Source organism: Carassius carassius, chromosome 33 (assembly GCF_963082965.1).
Source record: "Carassius carassius chromosome 33, fCarCar2.1, whole genome shotgun sequence".
In the NCBI taxonomy this organism is placed as follows: Eukaryota; Metazoa; Chordata; class Actinopteri; order Cypriniformes; family Cyprinidae; genus Carassius; species Carassius carassius.
Window position 1 is genome coordinate 2984985 of NC_081787.1, and position 23368 is coordinate 3008352.

The 23368-nt window shown below is 35.8% G+C and overlaps 1 protein-coding gene across 2 annotated transcripts in view; it reads right to left on the reverse strand.

The window, feature by feature from the left end:
• Positions 1-13877: 13877 nt before the first annotated feature.
• Positions 13878-23368, reverse strand: part of htr4 (5-hydroxytryptamine receptor 4) — a 102489-nt gene continuing 92998 nt past the window's right edge. For both annotated transcript variants that reach the window (XM_059521305.1, XM_059521306.1), the window contains one exon: positions 13878-14715. In XM_059521305.1, the coding sequence (XP_059377288.1) occupies positions 14628-14715 (88 nt within the window). In that variant the 3' untranslated portion in view covers positions 13878-14627. The remainder of the gene's footprint in view (positions 14716-23368) is intronic.

Genomic DNA, 23368 nt, shown 5'->3' on the forward strand with positions numbered 1-23368 from the left:
ATAAATAAATTGTAATTTGGACTGAAAAAAATAAACTGCTTAGTGGGTATGGGTTAACTGGTAAACAATAACAATGTGCATTTTGCTTTTTTGAAATGACATTTTAACGTAATAATCAGTCATGTATAAATATACAGTCGTGGCCAAAAGTTTTGAGAATTACATAAATATTGGAAATTGGAAAGGTTGCTGCTTAAGTTTTTATAATAGCAATTTGCATATACTCCAGAATGTTATGAAGAGTGATCAGATGAATTGAATAGTCCTTCTTTGCCATGAAAATGAACTTAATCCCAAAAAACCTTTCCACTGCATTTCATTGCTGTCATTAAAGGACCTGCTGAGATCATTTCAGTAATCGTCTTGTTAACTCAGGTGAGAATGTTGACGAGCACAAGGCTGGAGATCATTATGTCAGGCTGATTGGGTTAGAATGGCAGACTTGACATGTTAAAAGGAGGGTGATGCTTGAAATCATTGTTCTTCCATTGTTAACCATGGTGACCTGCAAAGAAACGCGTGCAGCCATCATTGCGTTGCATAAAAATGGCTTCACAGGCAAGGATATTGTGGCTACTAAGATTGCACCTAAATCAACAATTTATAGGATCATCAAGAACTTCAAGGAAAGAGGTTCAATTCTTGTAAAGAAGGCTTCAGGGCGTCCAAGAAAGTCCAGCAAGCGCCAGGATGGTCTCCTAAAGAGGATTCAGCTGCGGGATCGGAGTGCCACCTGTGCAGAGCTTGCTCAGGAATGGCAGCAGGCAGGTGTGAGCGCATCTGCACGCACAGTGAGGCCAAGACTTTTGGAAGATGGCCTGGTGTCAAGAAGGGCAGCAAAGAAGCCACTTCTCTCCAAAAAAAACATCAGGGACAGATTGATCTTCTGCAGAAAGTATAGTGAATGGACTGCTGAGGACTGGGGCAAAGTCATATTCTCCGATGAAGCCCCTTTCAGATTGTTTGGGGCATCTGGAAAAAGGCTTGTCCGGAGAAGAAAAGGTGAGCACTACCATCAGTCCTGTGTCATGCCAACAGTAAAGCATCCTGACACCATTCATGTGTGGGGTTGCTTCTCATCCAAGGGAGTGGGCTCACTCACAATTCTTCCCAAAAACACAGCCATAAATAAAGAATGGGACCAAAACACCCTCCAACAGCAACTTCTTCTAACAATCCAACAACAGTTTGGTGAAGAACAATGCATTTTCCAGCACGATGGAGCACCGTGCCATAAGGTAAAAGTGATAACTAAGTGGCTCGGGGACCAGAATGTTGAAATTTTGGGTCCATGGCCTGGAAACTCCCCAGATCTTAATCCCATTGAGAACTTGTGGTCAATCCTCAAGAGGTCGGTGGACAAACAAAAACCCACTAATTCTGACAAACTCCAAGAAGTGATTATGAAAGAATGGGTTGCTATCAGTCAGGTTTTGGCCCAGAAGTTGATTGAGAGCATAACCAGTCGAATTGCAGAGGTCCTGAAAAAGAAGGGCCAACACTGCAAATACTGACTCTTTGCATAAATGTCATGTAATTGTCGATAAAAGCCTTTGAAACGTATGAAGTGCTTGTAATTATATTTCAGTACATCACAGAAACAACTGAAACAAAGATCTAAAAGCAGTTTAGCAGCAAACTTTTTGAAAACGAATATTTATGTAATTCTCAAAACTTTTGGCCACGACTGTACACAATAAAATGGTCTTTTATTGAACTGTAAGTCATCATCTCGGCTGAAGTCACCAGCAGAGGGCAGAATAACCCTATATTGCAGCAGTCACGTTCAAGTTCGGCTCGGTTAGTTATTGAGAACATTTTTTCCATTGGTCAAAATAAACAGCTCTCTCACACTTGTTCATTCATTTAAGCAGCTTCATGAGGTGCATCCTGGGATGCTTTAAAATCATATTGAAGGAATATATAAGCATTCACTGAAGCAGAAGTGTTTCAAGCTCATGAAAAAAATGTGAATAAAGTCAGTGTAAAGTTTGCTCACCAGGCTGTACAGTAATAAAGGCTACAAAAACATCTAAAGGTAAGATTAATTTGACATGCAAAGAGTGCTTCTCATCAGGACCCTTGTGGAGAAAATCAGGTGAAGAGGGCTAAAAAGCCCATCTTTCATCTCGCCTCTATCTGTAAATTGGGACATACATCATCTATCCGCCTCCTTTATGTATTCATTTTGTGCATGTTCATTTGATTGCATGTTTATATGCATATTCACATATCTAGATCATCTCCATTATATTCAGATCCGTCTCCCCGGAGTTCATCTCGTGTTTCCACTTCAATGACTGTCAACTTTAAACTGCCTATTTATACTGACAAACTCTCAACTAAAAACTGACTAAACAGAAAGACCATATAATAAAGGCCACATCATAGCAGGAATAAATGAGTGAACGAACAAACAAATTAAAATACTCATTTAAAATACAACATCATATATAGGCTATATAAATATATTGCAATACAATAATATAAATGTATTAATATACCCATTATATAATGTATTTAGGACATTTTTTTGCATAAGTTTGTATACAGTTTTTGAAATGGCATGCAAATCTAAGCAGAAGTTATAATAGCATTGGAATATTTTATGCAATATGTAATTTCATACTATATCTATTGTAAAGAGGCTTTTATATTCCTCCCAAAAAGAAACTGACAACCATTATGCAAAGAACAAATTTACTGACATATTAAATTGAATGCATATTGAAAATACAGAATAATTTGTTACTTTACAATATAGTGAATAATACATAAGGAATTGTCACTTTTTATATTTAGAAATTGAGACCGTAGTTTTATTTGTACATCAAGATTGAATAAACTTCTTTATATATATATAGATGTATATAAATGTTGTATAATGAGATAAAATGTGGTCGTGTGTATGCTTCAACATATGCAATATATTTATATATACTATATTTGAGAAAAATATTGTAATATCCATATACTGTATTTGTGGGAAAATGTAAGACTTCACACACCATATTACAAAAATCCCAAAATCTTTAATATGTTTTCAGTACACACACTTTTCATATGAAATGTAACAATGAAAAAAGGTGAAATAAGTTTACAAATGTGCTCAGCATCATGTTAACCCATGCATTAACTCGTGAAAGAGAAATGAATTAATCGAGCATTAGACGGTGCATGCGCTGAGGCTGGTGTGGTTAAAAACACAAAGCAAGCGAGTGGTCAGGAAAGTGTGTAAGGCAAGCCAATCTAAGAAGTCCCTCGTATGGTCCTCCAGTGATGTCCTTCTGATCCAGGCTGAGCTGAACAGTGGCCGGTCCATGGGGAGAAAGGAAAGAAAAAAACTGAAAGAAATACTCACATTGTGGCCACTTTTTCTGTAATGTGTGGTTCCATTTAAAGCACACAACGGTATTATCCAAAAATAATATTTTCATTATAAATCCACAAGGGATGCACACAGGAGAACCGCAGTAACACACACAATGGGAACACAAAAAAAACAACAACCACGACTGAACAGAACAGGGCATATAAAGACCTAAACAAGTCAGGAGAACAGGAACAGAGAGAAACACAATCAAACGTCCAGAACTGTCTGTGACACACATTTACTATACAGTATGGAAATGCATTATATTTTCCTGTATATTCCCATATATACTGCCATAACAGTAGTCCACAATATGGGCTTTTCTGTGTGAGCGATTCTTAAATTCCTTGATTTGTTCCGTCTGGTCTTGAATGTTAAGAATGTTAATAGTTAAAAACTATTAAGACTGTGTCTGTTCCCCGAATAGTGAGGTCAAAATATAATGTAGGATCTAGAAAAAATCGTAATTAAACCAGAAAAATTTAAAGTAAATGAACAAAAACAATTTTTAAAGTTTGGGCTCATAAATATTAGATCACTCACACCCAAAGCAGTTATTGTAAATGAAATGATCACAGAAAATAGTTTTGATGTACTCTGCTTGACTGAAACCTGGCTAAAACCAAATGATTATTTTGGTCTAAATGAGTCGACTCCACCAAACTACTGTTATAAGCATGAGCCCCGTCAGACTGGTCGTGGCGAAGGTGTTGCAACAATATATAGTGATATTCTCAATGTTACCCAGAAAACGGGATACAGGTTTAACTCATTCAAAATACTTCTGCTTAATGTTACACTGTCAGACATGCAAAAGAAATCTAATGTATCTCTTGCTCTGGCTACTGTGTATAGACCACCAGGGCCGTATACAGAATTCCTAAAAGAATTTGCAGATTTCCTCTCAGACCTTCTAGTTACAGTTGATAAGGCGCTAATCATGGGAGATTTTAATATTCACGTTGATAATGCAAATGATACATTAGGACTTGCGTTTACTGACCTAATAAACTCCTTTGGAGTCAAGCAAAATGTCACCGGGCCCACTCATCGTTTTAATCATACACTAGATTTAATTATATCGCATGGAATCGATCTTACTGCTATAGATATTGTACCTCAATGTGATGATATTACAGACCATTTCCTTGTATCGTGCATGCTGCGTATAACTGATATTAACTATATGTCTCAGCGTTACCGTCTGGGCAGAACTATTGTTCCAGTCACCAAAGACAGATTCGTAAATAACCTGCCTGATCTATCTCAACTGCTATTTGTACCCAAAAATACACATGAATTAGACAAAATTACTGACAACATGGGCACTATTTTCTCTAATACATTAGAAGCTGTTGCCCCCATCAAATTGAAAAAGGTTAGAGAAAAACGTACTGTGCCATGGTATAACAGTAATACTCACTCTCTCAAGAAAGTAACTCGTAGTCTTGAACGCAAATGGAGAAAAACTAACTTGGAAGTTTTTAGAATTGCACGGAAAAACAGTATGTCCAGCTATAGACAGGCTCTAAAAACTGCTAGGGCAGAGCATGTCCCTAGCAGTTAACTAATAGAAAATAACCAAAACAATCCAAGGTTTTTATTTAGCACAGTGGCTAAATTAACAAATTACCAGACGCCACCTGATTCAAATATTCCACCAACGTTAAATAGTAATGACTTTATGAATTTCTTCACTGATAAAATAGATAACATTAGAAATACAATAGCGAATGTAGATTCTACAGCGTCTAACACTTCAGTTTCATCCATCGCACCCAAAGATAAACTGCAGTGCTTTACAAATATAGGACAGGAAGAGCTAAATAAACTTATCACTGTATCTAAACCAACAACATGTTTATTAGATCCTGTACCCACTAAATTACTAAAAGAGCTGTTACCTGTAGCTGAAGAACCGCTTCTCAATATCATTAACTCGTCGTTATCTTTAGGTCACGTCCCAAAACCATTCAAGCTGGCGGTTATCAAGCCTCTTATTAAGAAACCAAAACTAGATCCTAGTGTACTGGCAAATTATAGGCCTATTTCAAATCTTCCATTTATGTCTAAAATATTAGAAAAAGTTGTGTCTGCTCAATTGAGCACCTTCCTGCATAAAAATGATCTGTATGAAGAATTTCAGTCAGGTTTTAGGCCCCACCATAGCACAGAAACTGCACTTGTTAAAATTACAAATGACCTGCTTCTTGCGTCAGATCAAGGCTGCATCTCATTTCTAGTCTTACTTGATCTTAGTGCTGCGTTCGACACCATAGATCATGACATACTCCTAGATCGATTACAAAACTATACAGGTATTCAAGGGCAGGCTCTAAGATGGTTTAGATCCTACCTGTCCGATCGCTACCATTTTGTTTACTTAAATGGGGTGTCATCTCATTTATCATCAGTAAAATATGGAGTGCCACAAGGATCCGTCCTAGGTCCCCTTCTATTTTCAATATACATGTTGCCCCTTGGTAATATTATTAGAAAATACGGAATTAGCTTCCACTGTTATGCTGATGATACTCAGCTATATATCTCAACGAGACCAGATGAAACTTCCCAATTATCTAAGCTAACAGAGTGTGTTAAAAATGTAAAAGATTGGATGACAAATAATTTTCTCCAATTAAATTCGGATAAGACAGAGATATTAATTATTGGACCAAAAAACACCAGACAGAATCTTGTAGATTACAATCTGCAACTAGGCGGATGTACTGTTACTTCCTCTACAGTCAGAAATTTGGGTGTTATATTGGACAGCAATTTGTCTTTTGAAAATCATATTTCCAATGTTACAAAAACTGCATTCTTCCATCTTAGAAACATTGCCAAGCTACGAAACATGTTGTCTGTTTCTGATGCAGAAAAGCTAGTTCATGCATTCATGACCTCTAGACTGGACTATTGTAATGCACTTCTAGGTGGTTATTCTGCTTCGTCAATAAACAAGCTACAGGTAGTCCAAAATGCAGCGGCCAGAGTCCTTACCAGGTCAAGAAAATATGATCATATTACCCCAATTTTACAGTCTCTGCACTGGCTACCTATTAAGTTCCGTATCAGTTACAAATTACCATTACTTACCTATAAGGCCCTAAATGGTTTAGCTCCTGCGTACCTAACTAGCCTTCTACCACGCTACAATCCATCATGCTCCCTAAGGTCACAAAACGCTGGACTTTTGGTAGTTCCTAGGATAGCAAAGTCCACTAAAGGAGGTAGAGCTTTCTCACATTTGGCTCCCAAACTCTGGAATAGCCTTCCTGATAATGTTCGGGGTTCAGACACACTCTCTCTGTTTAAATCTAGATTAAAAACGCATCTCTTTCACCAAGCATTCGAATAATGTATCTCTTAAATTGTGAGTGTAGTTGCATCTGCATTTTTATTCTTTAGCTTGGGTTAAACTAATTTTACTTCAGTTTCAGTAGCTATGCTAATGATGTCTCTATTTTGTTTCTATGTTTTGCCATGGGATTTACATCCCGTGGTAACTAGGATTTACACAAGCTCCAGTCTGGATCCAGAACACCTGAGAAGAGATGATGCTGACCCTCAGAGGACCCCAGATGACGCTAACCTTGAATCAACAAACAGAACTAACAAATATTGCTACATGTGTGACTGCATCCTATAATTACTATTAATTAATAATATTGATAGTTCATCATCTAGCTGACTACGTCTTGTATTATTATTTTTATTTTTCTAAAATCCTGTCAAACGTGCACAAACTACTAGCTACTACTAAATATTGTAGAAACATAATTTTCTGTAAAGTTGCTTTGTAACGATTTGTATTGTAAAAAGCGCTATACAAATAAACTTGAATTGAAAAATTGAATTGAATGTTTGATTTCATCCTGCTTCGATGTGTATTACCCAGAAGCCTTCAGGACTCATGCACTGTAAGCCACTTGATTCTCACTATGGTAAAATCAATTAAATAAATAAATACTGTGCATTAGGAAATCAGCGTGAGAAAATCTTCAAAAGCCACTTCCCAGGAAGAGCTCACGGATTACACACCACATTTCAGAAATATTGTGAGATAAATGTGGGCCTTTTGACTTTTTCTCTCTCCATTCATTCTCTCTACAGCTGCTCACACACACATTAAAGATGTTCACTTGTTTGTGACCAGTTCTCCCCACACTGAGAGTGTGCTGCTGCATGAACTGATCAATGTCTTTCCAGTGACGGATGTGGCCTTAGAAAAGCACTACTTGATGTATCAAACAGCAGCCTCATAAAAAGACAAAAGCGAGATATGAAGAAAAACTGCTGCGTGTCAGAGTCTGAAAGCCTTTCAAGCTCAGGTCAATGTTATAAACCTTCGAGAGGATAACAACCGCCTATTCAGTTTCCACTGCTTGCGTGCCATGCTGCGAAGTGACTCTTCCTGGAAAAATACCACATTTATTCAGAAAAGCACTGAACAGAGGACAATACCTCTAACAATACTCAAGTCCTTTAAGTCCATTTGACTCAATACGAGTCCAGAACAGAAGGGCAAACAGCATGAGCTTTGTCTAAGACGAGGCTAACAGCCTGACAAGTCCTCGTAAATCATCTCATTACTGGATTTCTCCACAGACTTCCATCTACCTGACTTTTTCAACTTGGACTTGGACAAGTCAACAAGACTTTGGCTTATTTCTTGTTTCTCCCCACATTTAAAGGTTAGATTCATTATTAGCATCCCGTGAGGGACATGAAGCTTAAATATGCAAAAAGGCCAACACGAATGAGTAGAGGTCCCACAAGCACATTAAGACGGAGGAAAAAAAAAAAAAAATAACCTGATCGCAGTAAGTAGCATTAAAATTTAAAGAGCTGCAAAGCAAACGGATAGAGCTTCACACGGAGTCTCTAGCATGTGTGTTCAAGTTCGTTTTCCCGCCGGTTGACCGGTGCCCCGCTCAGACTTTGATTAAGCGAGAGCTCACTATTATCACACTTGGCATTTGAGTTGAGTCTGTTCTCCAGGGCTGACGAGGGAGCACTTAACTCAGCAAGTCACTCCAAAATGCAATCAGGAGAAAAGACATTCCTCAGGCCTGCAGATAATGCCTCCTGCGATCAACCGCAAAGCTAAAATAGTGATAATGGCCCGAGTGAAGTTTTTAAGACCATGCTCGAGTATGTGACTCTATTGCGTCATTGTATCTGTCAAAGTCTGAGAAAAACAGCCTGTTCTACAGTTCAGAAAGAAACGCTTTCCATCCAAATCTGACAGCACACCGACTTGGAAACATTGACTCGCTTTCTCGAAAATACCAATAAATGGCATAATGTCAAGGTGAAAGTTCAGAGAATGTGACTCAGGAGGTTACTGGGAGAGCTTTTAAAGCAGTTTATGGTCCATCAAATTGGTAAAGGGAAATAAGCTGTGGCACCGGCGAAGGTGAGCGAGGATCTGCACGCTCTGAACCTCATTACTGTAGGGATCACTGCCAGTCTGCTGTTTTTCACATTGATGAATAATTAAATGCTGGGCTTGCTTCTCTCAACAAGAGAAAAGATACATATGGGGTGAATGTAAAGATCTGGACAGTAGGATATAAATGATGGACAGAAAGAGTGAGGATATTAGAGAGCCATCTACAAGACAAGGAAAGGATGTAGATGCATAAATATGAGAATGAGTTAAAATGTTTGGAATATCATACAACAGAATAGCATGGAATTTAGCATGAACATGCTTCAAGCTAATAAATAAATAAATAAATAAAATAAAAAGTACTTATAGTTGTCAGAAAGATCACTAAGGCTGCTCTTGTTCATGTATTTTACAATTTAATTGTTTCTATTATAATATATTTTACAATGTAATTTATTCCTGTGATCAAAGCTGAATTTGCAGCATCATTTCTTCAGTCTTCAGTGTCACATGATCCTTCAGCAATTTGCTGATTTTCTTATAATTATCAATGTAAAAAAAACAAAAAACCTGTGCTGCTTCATATTTTTTTGTGGAAACCATGATACAGTTTTTTTTTCAGTTTTCTTTGATGAAAAGACAGTTCAAACAAGAAGAGCATTTTTTTATATTTTGTATTTTTTAAATATTTAATCTAAACGTCTTCATTGACACTTTTGATCAATTAAAGGTTTCTGTGCTGAATAAAATGATTAATTTCTAAGTGTTAAATTATTAATTGATTAATGTAACTAATATAAAATGAATGATACATTAATTCAAAAACTAATTTTATAAACACATGCACAAATATATATATATAATACATATATGTCAAATGTTTCCCTTACAATTTTTTAAATGTAGGCATTATATTGTGTTTCCTATACAGTATAACTAGTATATCATTCTGAACATGGCTATTGTCTTTAAAGAACAAAAGTATTGCTTTAACAGCTGTTTCTAGTCAGCATCATATGAAAAATTCCAGTGCACAAATTTTTATTTAGTCTACTGTGCACATGTGAAAACAAGTTGTTTCCCCTACGAGTAGATCATATCTGTCAACATCTGCAAAAGAAGAAAGGGCCATGTGGCGAACAGTTTCACTCATAATTACTGTCAGATCTCACAAATGTATCCAAAATAAGATTCTGCTTCATGATGATCTGTCTATATCGTCTTTAAATAGTATACAAAGATTCATTTTGATTGACCGTATGTCTGGCAAGATATTTTGATAAAACACAGAACACATAAAGATTAATAACATCTCATAGTCTTTAATTATTATTTTTTTAGAGCTGTCACATAGCAACAGAAAAAGTAATACACATAGCTCCCCGGAAGAGAAGCCTTACATGAAAATATCAATCGTTATCCATCAAAATAAATACTGAGTTTACAAAGTTCTACACCTTTTTGGGAGATTTACAACACATTCATGCTTAGACCTTCTGCCTTCAGGGCCTGGAGGTGTTCGATCACGCTTCATATGTGAGGTTTGTGGGGCCGGGAATCATTTCACATGAAATCCTGATGGTGATGACTACCCTGAAGGTCCATGAACGTTCGGGGAGAGTTATTTCTAATGCAAATCTTTTCAAAGCGATAACTCAGGGCTCATGAAGGAGTGCTTTTGGTTCTGTCATGGCCACAGAGTACCAGCATTTCCCCAAATCCTTCCTTTCAGATCCATCAGCGTTTAAAACAGCATGCATTGCCTGTTTTCTGCTCACGGTTGCTAAGCTTCAACCATTGCAAAAGCTCCATCTTTAAACAACATAATGACATCCAAAGAACACAGATGGGAAACTGTGCAAGTTATTCGACCAACAAAACCACTTACTGTTAAATAATGGCAAAGTACCTCAGAATTAAAAGGTGCTACATAATTGAAAGTGTACAAATGAAAAAGTTTGGACATTATAACTCATCAAAGCCTTTGATTGTACATTATAACCTTTTAAAAGGAAACATTTTCAACAACTACCAGCATGAACTTGCACAGTTTCACAATGCTCTGTACATCTTTAAGATAGCTGTGAAGGCACGGCCATGTACATGTTTGATTATAAAAAAAAACAGGTAGCCTGGCATACAACTTATCTGGACATTGCTTCCAATGACACGCTAGATTCATAGCCAGCGTTCGCTGGTACACCAGACTGGAAGAAGAAACGTGTTCGACTAAACCATTTAAAGGAACACACAAACCACTTTCAGATCATTTGCATAAAAATATATTCCTATGTACAATAAAATCAAACTAAGCTCTACCTTTAGAAATTAAATATCGGTTGATAAATCATGAGACGATGGGAAAAGAAGCTGAAGTGGGCATGGAGCTAGGTAATGTAGCTAGCTCTGATCGCATTGGAACAAATAAAGCCATTGGTTGATCGAATCTTACTTGTTCCTTCATCATGTCACCACAGCAGAATATCAAAACTGATCACGAAAATCAAACTTTCATATTCCTCATATGATATTGGTTTGGTCTGCGATAACATATTCGTGACCAGAATACTGAACGATTTGTGGGATGCTATAATCTTCGTATTGTAAAAGTGCGACAAGTGCTTTATTTGCAGGAGAGGTTTTCATTTTAAAATCAGGAAAGTAATCCACGAGGACAGTGCTGAGCTGTACGTGTTTTATTCTTAGTGGCGTACGTGTATCGCCTTCAGTACGTCCCTGCAAAATAGCAATTAAGACCAAACCAAAGTTTTTCCGATGGCTGACAAATAAAACATAGTTATTTTAAAATATTTACATCTCTAAGATCAATTCAAACAATTGCTGTTCCCGAAGGTAATTCATTTTAGGCAGAGGCACGCTTCAGCAGACTGGTAAGTGCTGGGATGAGGGATGGAGATGGTTCTGCTATATCCAGGCTCTCTGAGGAGCGTGTTTATTGGGGTCCTCAGCTCTGGAAGCGAGCTTCACTATGGCACATCACTGCTTTGGGAGGTTTTAGTTAGAAATGTCAAGGAACAAAAACTCATCTGCATGGCTTTTCCATGAGATTTGATTCTCAATATGTCGTGTGACATTCTTAAAGGGGTAATTCACCCAAAAATACAAATTCTGTCTTTATTTACTTACCCTCATGTCACCCCAAACCTGGACTACATTTCTTCTATGGAAATGAAAGGAGAAAATTGCAATGTAACAAAAATTTGTTTCACTGAATTATTTTTTTATTTTACGGTTCTTCTGTAATTCTGTGGTGCTAATTATTATTTATTTTCATGTAGCATTTAGGTAAATATATAGGTCAGTTTATGTTTATGAAACATTGGTTTAGTACAGATAAGTGTTTGTAGTAATTTTGCATTTTTTTCTTTAAGATATTTTGCTTTTGCAAGGATGGGAACATTCTAGAATTTTCTGTAACATTCTGGAATTTTCTGTGATATTCTAGTGCTTTCACGAACATTCCAAAACATTATGGGACTAGTCATGAGAGACAAAAAAACGAAATGTTTAGGTTAACTATTAAGCATGTACTATGTCATTTTTATACACGAGTAATAGCAAAACATATCTTTTACATTTTTATGCTGTATTTCCTCACATTAAAATATTTCCAGTTAAAGAAATTTGGGTTAAATTTTGCAGGCAAAAATCTCGACTGTCTATTTTCAACAGTGTAGAAATGTTTAAAGCAGATTTCTATTTGTCAATGCGCCAAATTTGCTTGACCAATTTAAAACCTGATGCAAAATCTGTGTGGGAAATCTTTCACCTTTATGTGAAATTCTCAATTGTGTGGATTCCTATTGAAATGACTGGATTTCGCCTGTAAAAATTCACTGCACGACAGTAAACGTAATTGTACCTTAAGTTGTTATTCACTTAAAGGATTTTGAATGTAACACAGTGTGAAATAACATGAGAGTGAATATATAAAAAAAAGTAAATTGTCATCATTGGATGAACTATCCCTTTAAGATCTTACACAAGAACAACTTCAGGTCATTTCAGTCATGCGGTAACCGATGGTCATCTTTACTAAAGCTAAAACATTTTAAGACACAGCATCTGGAGAACTGGCCCTGGTTGCTGTCAGCAAAGCTTTTGTTTGGAGTGGCCTGACACATCCTCAGTCAGCAGGCATCACGTCAGAGGAGATCCTCGCAGTGGAAACTATCGTGGAAATGGTTGCATTTAGTGATGAATGTGAAGCACAGATCTGACCTGACTGAGAACGCTCACCCGTGAGTCTGAGACATCTGTCATATTCAGAGAGGTTTACAAGGAGCCAAATCACATCAACTAGTCTGTGAGCGGTACATCTCATTCCCCAAAGAGCTTCAGAAGTCTTATACAACATAAATGAGATTTCAGTTCACAATAAGAAAATTGACATATTATGTTTTCGTCAAGATAGATTTCATGGGTAGAAAAAAACTAAAGTTAATTTCCTGTCAGAATCCTTTGCATGAGGATGAATCATTTGAATCTAAAAAAGTTTAAAAACCAATGTTTTTAAAAAATCATTTTGAACAATTGTGGGGCATATTTTTTTATGGAAGTCTGTTTCTGCCACTTAATAAAAAAAGTACAACATTTGCGACATTTTATCTTAAGAATGTTGAGTTTTTTATCTTAAAAATTCTGACTTCTTGTGAGATATAAACTTGTAATTGCGAGTTAAAATGTCAGAGTTACTGGATATAATGTTGCAACTGCGTGTTATAAAGTTAGAATTGAAATTCCTGCGATTTTAAGGAATGAAATCAGAAATGTAAGATGTTTCTGACAAATTGCGTGATAGATATATATAAACTGCGAGTAGATGAATTGCATGTTTGTATCTCACAATTCTGGCTTTTTTCTCGCAATTCTGACTTATTTTCTGAGAACTGTGAGAAGTAAATTCGCAATTGCGAGTTATAAAGTCCAATTCTGAGGGGCAAAAAGACTGATTTTTTTCTTTCAATTGCAAGTTTATATATCACAATACTGACTTAATAACTTGCATTTGCGTGTAATAATGTCAGAACTGCGAGATATAAAGTTGTTAGTTAAAATTCACAATTCCCTTTTTTTTATCCAGTGGCAGAAGCGGGCTTCAATAAATTTGTTAAATAGGCTGTATTAATAGAAATATTCTGCAACATTACTTGTGTTGCACTTAAAAAAATGTGCAAATAGATGCTGGAATAGTCTTGGAAACAAGGAAAGGCCTGTTGTCCTTAACACTTTAAATTCATGTGACAATGCTATGTTATAACTGTTGATTTTAGAATTCATTAATGAAACAATAATAATAATAAAAAAATAAAATAAAATAAAAATAATAAAAAATTTGAGAAATCGCTCAGCAATGCTCCCAGCTCTACTTTTTAATACTGTGGTGTGAATTTGTGAATTTACTTTTTCATTTATAAAAAAAAAATATATATATTTTTTTAATAGAGAGTCATCTTAGCTATTCATTCTTCGTGCGGTACATTTCAGGAAGTGTTATCCTCCCTGTAGAGCTAATAGAAGCCACTCTGGATAAAGCTTGAAAGACATATTTTTGGTTTGGAAGTCGTATTCCCAGGAGAACCAAAATAGAAACAAACACATTGGGAAAACCCTTACCAACACTCCTTTGCAATCGAAATTCGTATCCTAAAATACAGACCAGATACCTTTGGCAACATTGTTCTTTCCCTCATTGTTCAGCAGCTCTTTGAGCAAACAGTTGAGTCCAGCTCCCTGTCCTCGACTCCTGAAAGGCTCTGGTGGGGTCTGAGCTGCAGGCAGGGCGGTGAGAAATATCCCCTTCCAGTCATGCTCCTCATTAGAGGCTGGCGTGTGTCAGAAACATGACTCCTGGGACTCTGTGTCGTTCTGTATCGACAGTTTCTCCTGTTCACTGTGCTTTCCATTGTGTAGAACTGAATACCTGAAGGGACAAAAGAAACCATTTCAATGACACTGTCACAATCTCATATCCATCTCTCTACAAGCTGTTAGATGAACGTTCAAGTAATATGGAAATATCTATATATAAACCATACAGTGTTGAAACATTTGGTTGGCAAAAACCTTTAAAACTAAGAATATTAAGAGCTCCTCTGATATGTGGACTTGATTTGACAGAAGAGTTATTGCTGGCCTTTTCACAAATGTTAAATGTTAACCCCCCCCCCCCCCTCCCCCCAATCTTTTTAGCACTTTTTATAGCACCCAAAGAAAAATACACATACATTTGAGCATGTAGATGGACCTACAGTACAGTATGTCTCTCACTTGATTAAATTACTTTTCCTTTCGCTGTATCCGCACCAGCCATGAACCTCCTTTTCTTCCAGGTCAAAAAAATAAAAATCATTACAATCTCTGTTCATAAACAAGCAAACTAAAGGCAATTCCTGCAGAGAAATTGGGCATGAAATTCAACTGGAAAAGGGTAAGAAAACCTATCAAAACCTCAGTTATGTTCCGGGATTTAGAAAGGAAACATGCAACATGTTTTCAATTAAGCAGAACCTAAAATTGCTGCCACATTGCCACTTTATAAATGCATGTCAGCCCTGCACAGCCTGAGACATCTGTCAAATTAACACGATCTAGTGCAAAACTTACAATACTTCCCGATAGACTCCAGAAATAATGTCTTGATCATGCTGGTTCATCCATTCTGGATATTAGCTGGCCGGATTAGAGGCAGAGATCATTAACTTACATGAACATGAGCTTTGGAACACACACACACACACACACACACACACACACACACACACACACACACACACACACACACACACACACACACACACACACACACACACACACACACACAGAGGCAGGATCTACATCACTCATTCTGACAACCTCATTTTTTAATATTGTGTGCCGGACATCAGGGAACTGCAGAGCTAGTCACTAAACAGAGTCTGAAGACTGATGGGAGAGACAGCAGTGCCACAGGGTTTGATTTAACCCCTAGAAAACATTTCAGGAAGCCGCTGATGTTTAGTTGCCTTCACTGAAATATTATACAAAAAACGCAGGCCTTTAGCAGTTGCCTTTAATTTTCTAAACGACTAGAAGGCTGACACTTCAGTATGTTCATTTCACACCAGGCCTCTGACATCATCGAAAGTTTCTTTATGTTGGAACGTGGTCTGTTATTTCTGTAAATATGTTCCTGTTAAAATGGTTGAAATTGATATATTTCAAGCAAGATTATGCAAGCAAATTTGATAACTGCTGCAACTTTACATATATATTTTAAAGCATACTGTACGTTACTAAACAAAAGTTTGAGGTCTGTAAGATTTTTTAGTTTTTAAAATTGGTCTCTTATTTGCACCAAATTTGCATTTATTTGACCCCCCCCCCCAAAAAAAAAAACCATTAAAAACAATAATAGTGTGAAATATTATTACAATTTAAAGGACCTGTTTTCTATTTGAATATATGAATATATTATTTATTCCTGTGATCAAATTCCTTTGATTAATCTTATTATTAATGCTGAGAATATATTTAATATATAGTACTTACAATTTTTTTTTTGCAGAAACCATACGTTTTTAAGGATTCTTTGTACAAATTCACACCATTTTTTTTAAAATATGTGTTTACTGTCCCTTTCACACACCACACACACAAACACACACACACACACACACACACACACACACACACACACACACACACACACACACACACACACACACACACACACACACATTGTGTATATATATATATATATGACAGATTTTGCTATTGTATCGTCTGCTTGTATTTGTTTCATGTGACATTATATTAACCTACTTTTCATTACTAGCATTTTAATGATATGCCTTTGAAATAGCATTTCATAACTGTTAAAACCATTAAAAACAAACCACGTTTCTCTGTTGTGCCATCTGCATTGCTGCTTTGATGATCTTGCTCCAATTTATAGTAATAAATCTCCTAATAAATGTATGCATGCTGTTTGCATTATTTATATGACTTTTTAATTAGCACAATATTTGGATATTAGCTAGGAGACACAAAGTTCTCAGTCAGCGAGCCGTTGTGTTTGCACCTAGACTCATCTAACAGTAAACATCTGGAGCAGGATTTCCAATAAGTGTGACAACAATGTGATCAGTAAACGTGACAGACAGCCTCGCAGGTCCAGACGGTCTCGCTGCAGTGACGCCTTTCCAGGCATCAGCGCTTCTGCACTTCACCACACTCACTGACGTATGAAATTGGCAGCAGATTATCTAAAACGCCAACAAATTCAGATCTGAGTCGTACCATTAGCTCAGTCACGAAGAGCCGAGGAACTGGAGTTACCACAGCATCCAGAGCAAAGAAACGACCAACCAACAGTGACAAAATATTTTCAAGTTCATCACAAAGACGGGATTTGTTGATAGTGACATGTGCACGGTCCAGCCACTGTTCTCTGTTGACTCTGAAATGTGCAGAAAAATCTGATTTCTTGAACTCTTCATTTCTTGAACAAATGGAGTCCATTTCGATGTGCATTTATTTTCAGTACGGAACTGAAGTTGTCAGAAATGTCATAGACGGAAATATGCAACGCTGATTAATTCGTGCCACATCCAGAACAGAAGTTCACAGCAGCAATAAACAACAACAGCCTTATGATAAATAGCCTAATAAAGACAGGAACAGCTCGGCATTAAATGACTTTTATAGACACTTTCTAAATAGTAGGACTGGGCAGATCAGTCTTGAAATATCAATACTTCTGATCCTGATGCTATATTAGGAGGATATGATTTATAATGATTTTGTTACTTACATTAATGCATACAATATATACACTACATTCAGTTTAAGTTTGAGGATGATTGCATCCGTTATAAGAACTTACATTATGAATATGTCAATAGAACTGAAAAAATAAAAATAAAAATACAGGTAATTGCTTGAGATGTACTGGACTTAATGTTACAATCAATGCTTAATGGCATCTTGTTATTTATATTTGATCAATTATATTATTTTATTTTAATATTATAAATATTCATATTATTGTGTTTTATGCCTCATTCTGTATGTAATGGACACAATTTTCATGAAACAGGCATTTCCATCTTTTCATGGTGATGAGGTTTAATGATGCCCTGCTTGTATGAGGACTGACATGAATCATTTTGTTTGTAGGGATAATTCAATGTTTATCTCTCTGTTTTTTTCATGTTGTGTCTGGCACCATACTGAAGGGAGGGTTTTGAATGTTTTGTTTATATTGTTACTGTGCATAATATAAGGAAATAATTTCACATACACACACACACACACACACACACACACACCACACCCACCACACACACTCCATTTGGCATCACCATAAGTTACATTTTTAAACGCTTGTTACTAAAACCAGATATACTGGGCATTTCCCAAAGCTGAAATCTGAGAGCGTGAGGAATTTATGTAGGCAAATGTTGGCACAAAAAAAAATGAAGAGACATGAAAGTTTAATTTGACTGCTGATGCAAAAGGTCTGCTTAATTAAAATCCACTTCTGTCAGAATCAAAGGAGCATTAACTAAAATGAATAAATAACAGGCCTGTATCTCCACAATAAATCATTATAGACAGAAAACTGAAAGATGAACTATTTTTCTGCTTAAAACTCTTATATCTCATTTAAGACTCATTTAATTGGAGCCCTAAAGCCTGTTTATCAAGCTCTCTTATCTGATAAAATGACCTTTCTGTGATGTAGTTTGTTACATGCGCACTATCACTTCAGTGGGAGAGAGAGGAGGCAATGCAGGAAAATCTCCTCTCGCTGAATTGTTCACAATTAACCAGGAAAAGCAAGATGACTTTCTTTGGTGTCTGATAACATCTGCAATGCAGGGCACTTCACAGGAAAAGTAGCTAGGCAGTCTATTACCAACTTAACTTTTCAGACATATTCCAGTTTACATCAGGTCAGGCAGGGCACTACAAAATGAGTCCAATCTGAGCAGTGGCTGATGTATCGCAGCTCTCATTCAGAGGCCTTAACTGTGACAGTCCTCATAAAGTGCATGAGAAATGCACTTTCATGACTTCTTGATGTGAACTCAGCTGTCTTGGTTACAGTGTTTATTTTTAACATTAAAGAAGTGTGGGGTCAAGTTTGGGTTCAGTAAGCTTTATTAAAAAGAAATTAATACTTTTTTTATCCAGCAGGGATGCATTAAAAAGTGACAGTAAAGATATTTATAATGCTACAGAGTATTTTTATTTCAAATAAATGCTTCAAGATAAAATGCAAGAAACCTGAAATAAGTTTGCATAACAGGAACAAATTGCATTTTATAATATTAAAATAGAAGTCATATGTACAGACATAGACATTAACATAAAAAAAAATAATAGATCTTAATAGTTTTCTAACTGCTTTTATGAATAAATGCATTTTATACTTTTATTCCTTGAAGTAAATATCTCTAATATATATTTATTTGTATAATCTATATATTCTAAAATGTATATTTATATAACTATAATATAATTATGTGCACTGTATTTGTTTAATTATTAAAACTATTAAAATGCTGTTTAATTTTATGTATTTAGAATACAAAAAAATTAAATGACAATCTAGACACCCTTATAACATCGCATAACTTTAATAAATATGTCATAATACTGTGTTTTTATTTATATTACTGTGAGTGCTATTTGAATGGATTGGCACTTAAGCAAAGGCCAGTCACTAGTTTCAGTCTCAGACGACACTCACACACAGCTGAAATTAGCACTTTTAAAGAAGAAATAGTCAACAGAATTGAAACTGAAGTTTGAAAGCTACTGATGACCAGCATGAAAAGTAAGTGTGGTCAGTCAGATGACCCTTTCCAGACTAAATGTGCATTTCTGTATAAATACACTGCAATCTGAATCAAATGCTTTGCCTGAAGTCAAACGTCTGGCTCTAGACCTCCACTCTAGACGTCTGGCTCAAACATGACTCTAGACCTCCAATGTTAGCCAGATGGTAATGTCAGTCCACGCCGGATAATGCCATTTCCTCTGCCGGCATGTATATGTGTGAGTGTCTGTCTTCCCAGAACTGTCTGAGGCTCCTCAAACACATGCGCACAGATAGGAGGCCTGATTATTGTAGAGCTGAGTGGCACCAGAACAGAACCATGAACTGATTGTTTTCTGAAAAAAAGAAAATCAGACACAGATATGCTGTGGAGGAGGCTGACGGCAAGACTGAAAATGAAATTTATTTCATGAAATTTCATTTATTTTCCTTAATTGTAACAATAACCATTTTATATGCTCTTTTTGTTGTGCTACTGACACAAGACAGCAAATAAAATTGGCAAATAAAATCAACAACTGTAAAACAAAGCAACTGCATAATTTATTCTGCCGCAATGCACTCTGGGAGTCAGTCAGTAGCTTGAGAAAACCTAAATGAAAAGATTTACCCCCACAATTATTTTTTAGTTACTATAACTCTCGCATTGTCACGGTTCATGAATGCACCGTCTCCAGCTGTATTCATGTTACGTCATGTTGATTGTTTCATGTGGGTGTTGCCGCTGATCGTCTGATCAGCGGCAGGTGCATGTCATTCCAACTGCCTATTTAACACCCTGTCTTTCATCTCTTGTTTGTCAGATCGTTGTTTGAGGTCCTCCGTGTTAGATGTCTGTCCTGATTCCCATGTTCCTGCTCTTACTTGTTTCTTGTTCGGTCGTCTCTGGATTGTTCCTCTCTCACACGGATCTCCCACCACCGTCATCTCTACCAGCACACTCAACCCACCTACTGTGGGTAACCACCAGTCTGTGCTGCCATCGAGGTCCCTGCGTCACTCTCCAACCTTCATCCATCTCGCTCTCATCTCATTACAATAAACCCTGTCAACTTGCATTTGCCTCCTGTCTTCCATACTAAACCATCACACGCATAAGTAAGATATACTAACTAAGCATTTGTCAGTACAGCATACTATTCCTATTTCACTTCACTTAGTTTTTTCAAGGCAATTGATTTGCATGCTTTTTTAAGTAAGCCCAATTAATTTGATATTACAGTGAAGAAAATGAGTATTTTTTTTATTAATTTACTTTTTTTTCCCAATGAAATGAATGTACTGTGTTTTAGTTTTATAATGTTATTTATTATTTTGTATTTTAGGCAATTATATGGCACTAAATTATATTTATCAAATAGGTATGATACATTTATTAACTGTTATCCACTTTTTGAACATAAATCTGAAAATGAAATTTCTAACTTGAACTCTCATAGATCTTGAATGCTCTAGAGCACAGACGTAAGTTTGGTCTGAAAATCAAAATGAAAATTAAAGAGCATATCTAAACAAACCAAGTTTGATATTCTGATATTAAAAAAAAGTTTTTTTCAAAGAAACAAACAATATATTTTAGTTAAATAATGTTTTTTACTTAATAATGTTTGTAATAATACAGAATATAATAATACAGAGTTCAGTTACATTCTTTGAATTGTTATTTCATTTAAGTCTTTCTGTTTCTGTTCAATATTTTAAAAGGAATAATGAAAAAAAAAATCTTTAAATGACCAGCTATTCCTAAAAAGTGCTTGTGTATCATCTGTCTTATACTGTATTTGATTCATCTGATGTGAATGTCAGTCTTCCTCTTATCCAAAAGCCAGGGATAAAGACGACACAATTGCTTGCTATTTTCTACAGCGATTTTCATTTATTTAAAAGAAATATTACATGAAAGCAGCAAAAATAATCCCTGTACAGTATATTCACCATTTTCTATTATAAGATTCAAAAGACATTCGAGCTTTATCACTGAATCTATTATTAAGCCATCTTTTTATTTTCTAAAGGATTGTCTTGGGAATTTGGGAGACCTTTTACACCATTACATCTACTATATTTTCAGTAAAATAGTTATTAGAAATGCATGCCTTCATAGATTTCACTTTAGGCTAAATAAAGCTTAACGAATCTATTATGGCAAAATGTAAGTATTTTTATATCAGCATAAGCTGGTCTAATAATCACCAGAGCACAGGACAGAAATATTAAACACAGCAACAAATGTCTTATTTTTAACAGCAACAAATGTCGATCAAAAGAGAATAAATAAAGACATTTACTCAACATTTTTTAGTCTCACAAGCGATTGCAGGAGGCATTGTTGGCAAAGGCTGCAAATGAGTAAGTTAACACATTTAACTCAGAAAGAAACTGAACTAATAATAATAATAAAAAAAAAAGGAGAATCGGGCATTTGCATAATTATGCTGCATGGTTATTATTTCCTAGCTTTGAGCTGAGATGTGGATGTGTCATCAAACACAGATCTTCTTTAAATGGCTTGTTTATTCTGGCTGTGACTTTATGGCACAGCGGGACCGAAGGACTTTAAATGTCACAGCTGTGCACAGATGGTAAAAAAAATAAAAATAAATAAAAATCACTAAGCACATAAATGTGCACTGTGTGCAAAAGTACAAAAGGCCTACTTCCAGAATTTCAGCCAGTTGATTCAAGTGCCAAGAAACATGCATTTTATGTCTTGAAAACGTGAACATTTGGTATTCTGTAATGTACTAATTGTTCGAAAAAAGTTTGGAAACATATTACAATTGAAAATAATGTTTTTATTTGAATATACAGTATGTTAAAATGTAATTTATTCCTGTGATCAAAGCTGGATTGTTAGCATCATTACTCCAATCTTCAGTGTCACATGATCTTTAGAAATTATTCTGATACGCTGATTTGCTGCTCAGTAATTATTGGCGCTCCATTATTAACTCTTTCCCCACCACTGACGAGTTATCTCGTCTTTTAAAAAGAAATCGCTTCCCCACCATTGACGAGTTTTTACGGTGAACAGGACAGAGAAACAAGCGACCTCTTATGTAAACAGATGCATATGAGAAATAATGAGATCATCAGTAATAGACATATAAATTAAATTAATATAAATTGTGAAAATCATTAAAATTGCTGGCGATGGATTGCAACTTAAAAAATTCTGGGGGGGAAAAGGGTTAACAGTCTCTCTCTCTCTCTCTCTCTCTCTCTCTTTATTTTTGTAAAAATTTGCTTTTTTTGTAACCATTTACTCTCATGTCACTCATGTTACTCTCAATAATACTTACCCTAAACTTTTGAATGGTAATGTAGTATCACAGTTTCCATAAAAATGTTAAGCAGCACAACTGTTTCAACATTGACTTTAATAATAAATGTTTCTTGAGCGGATCATTATATTAGAATGATTCAGCTGCGCATCACAGGAATAAATTACATTTTAAAATATAAAAAAATAGAAAACATTGATTTTAAATTGTAATAATATTGCACAAAGTTACTGCCTTTTTTTGCATTTTAATCAAATAAATGCAGCCTTGGTGAGCATTATTAAGAAAAAAAAAAAAGCCAAACCTTTGGCTGGTAGCGTATATTTTTAAAAGTCTTCAGTCACTAAGAAACAGATTAAGAGGTTAAATGGCAGGTGGCAACTGCAATTAGAAGCAAAATAATGGTTTATGAGAGCAAGAGAGCAAGGAGCAGAGGTGGGTAGAGTACCCAAAAACTGTACTCA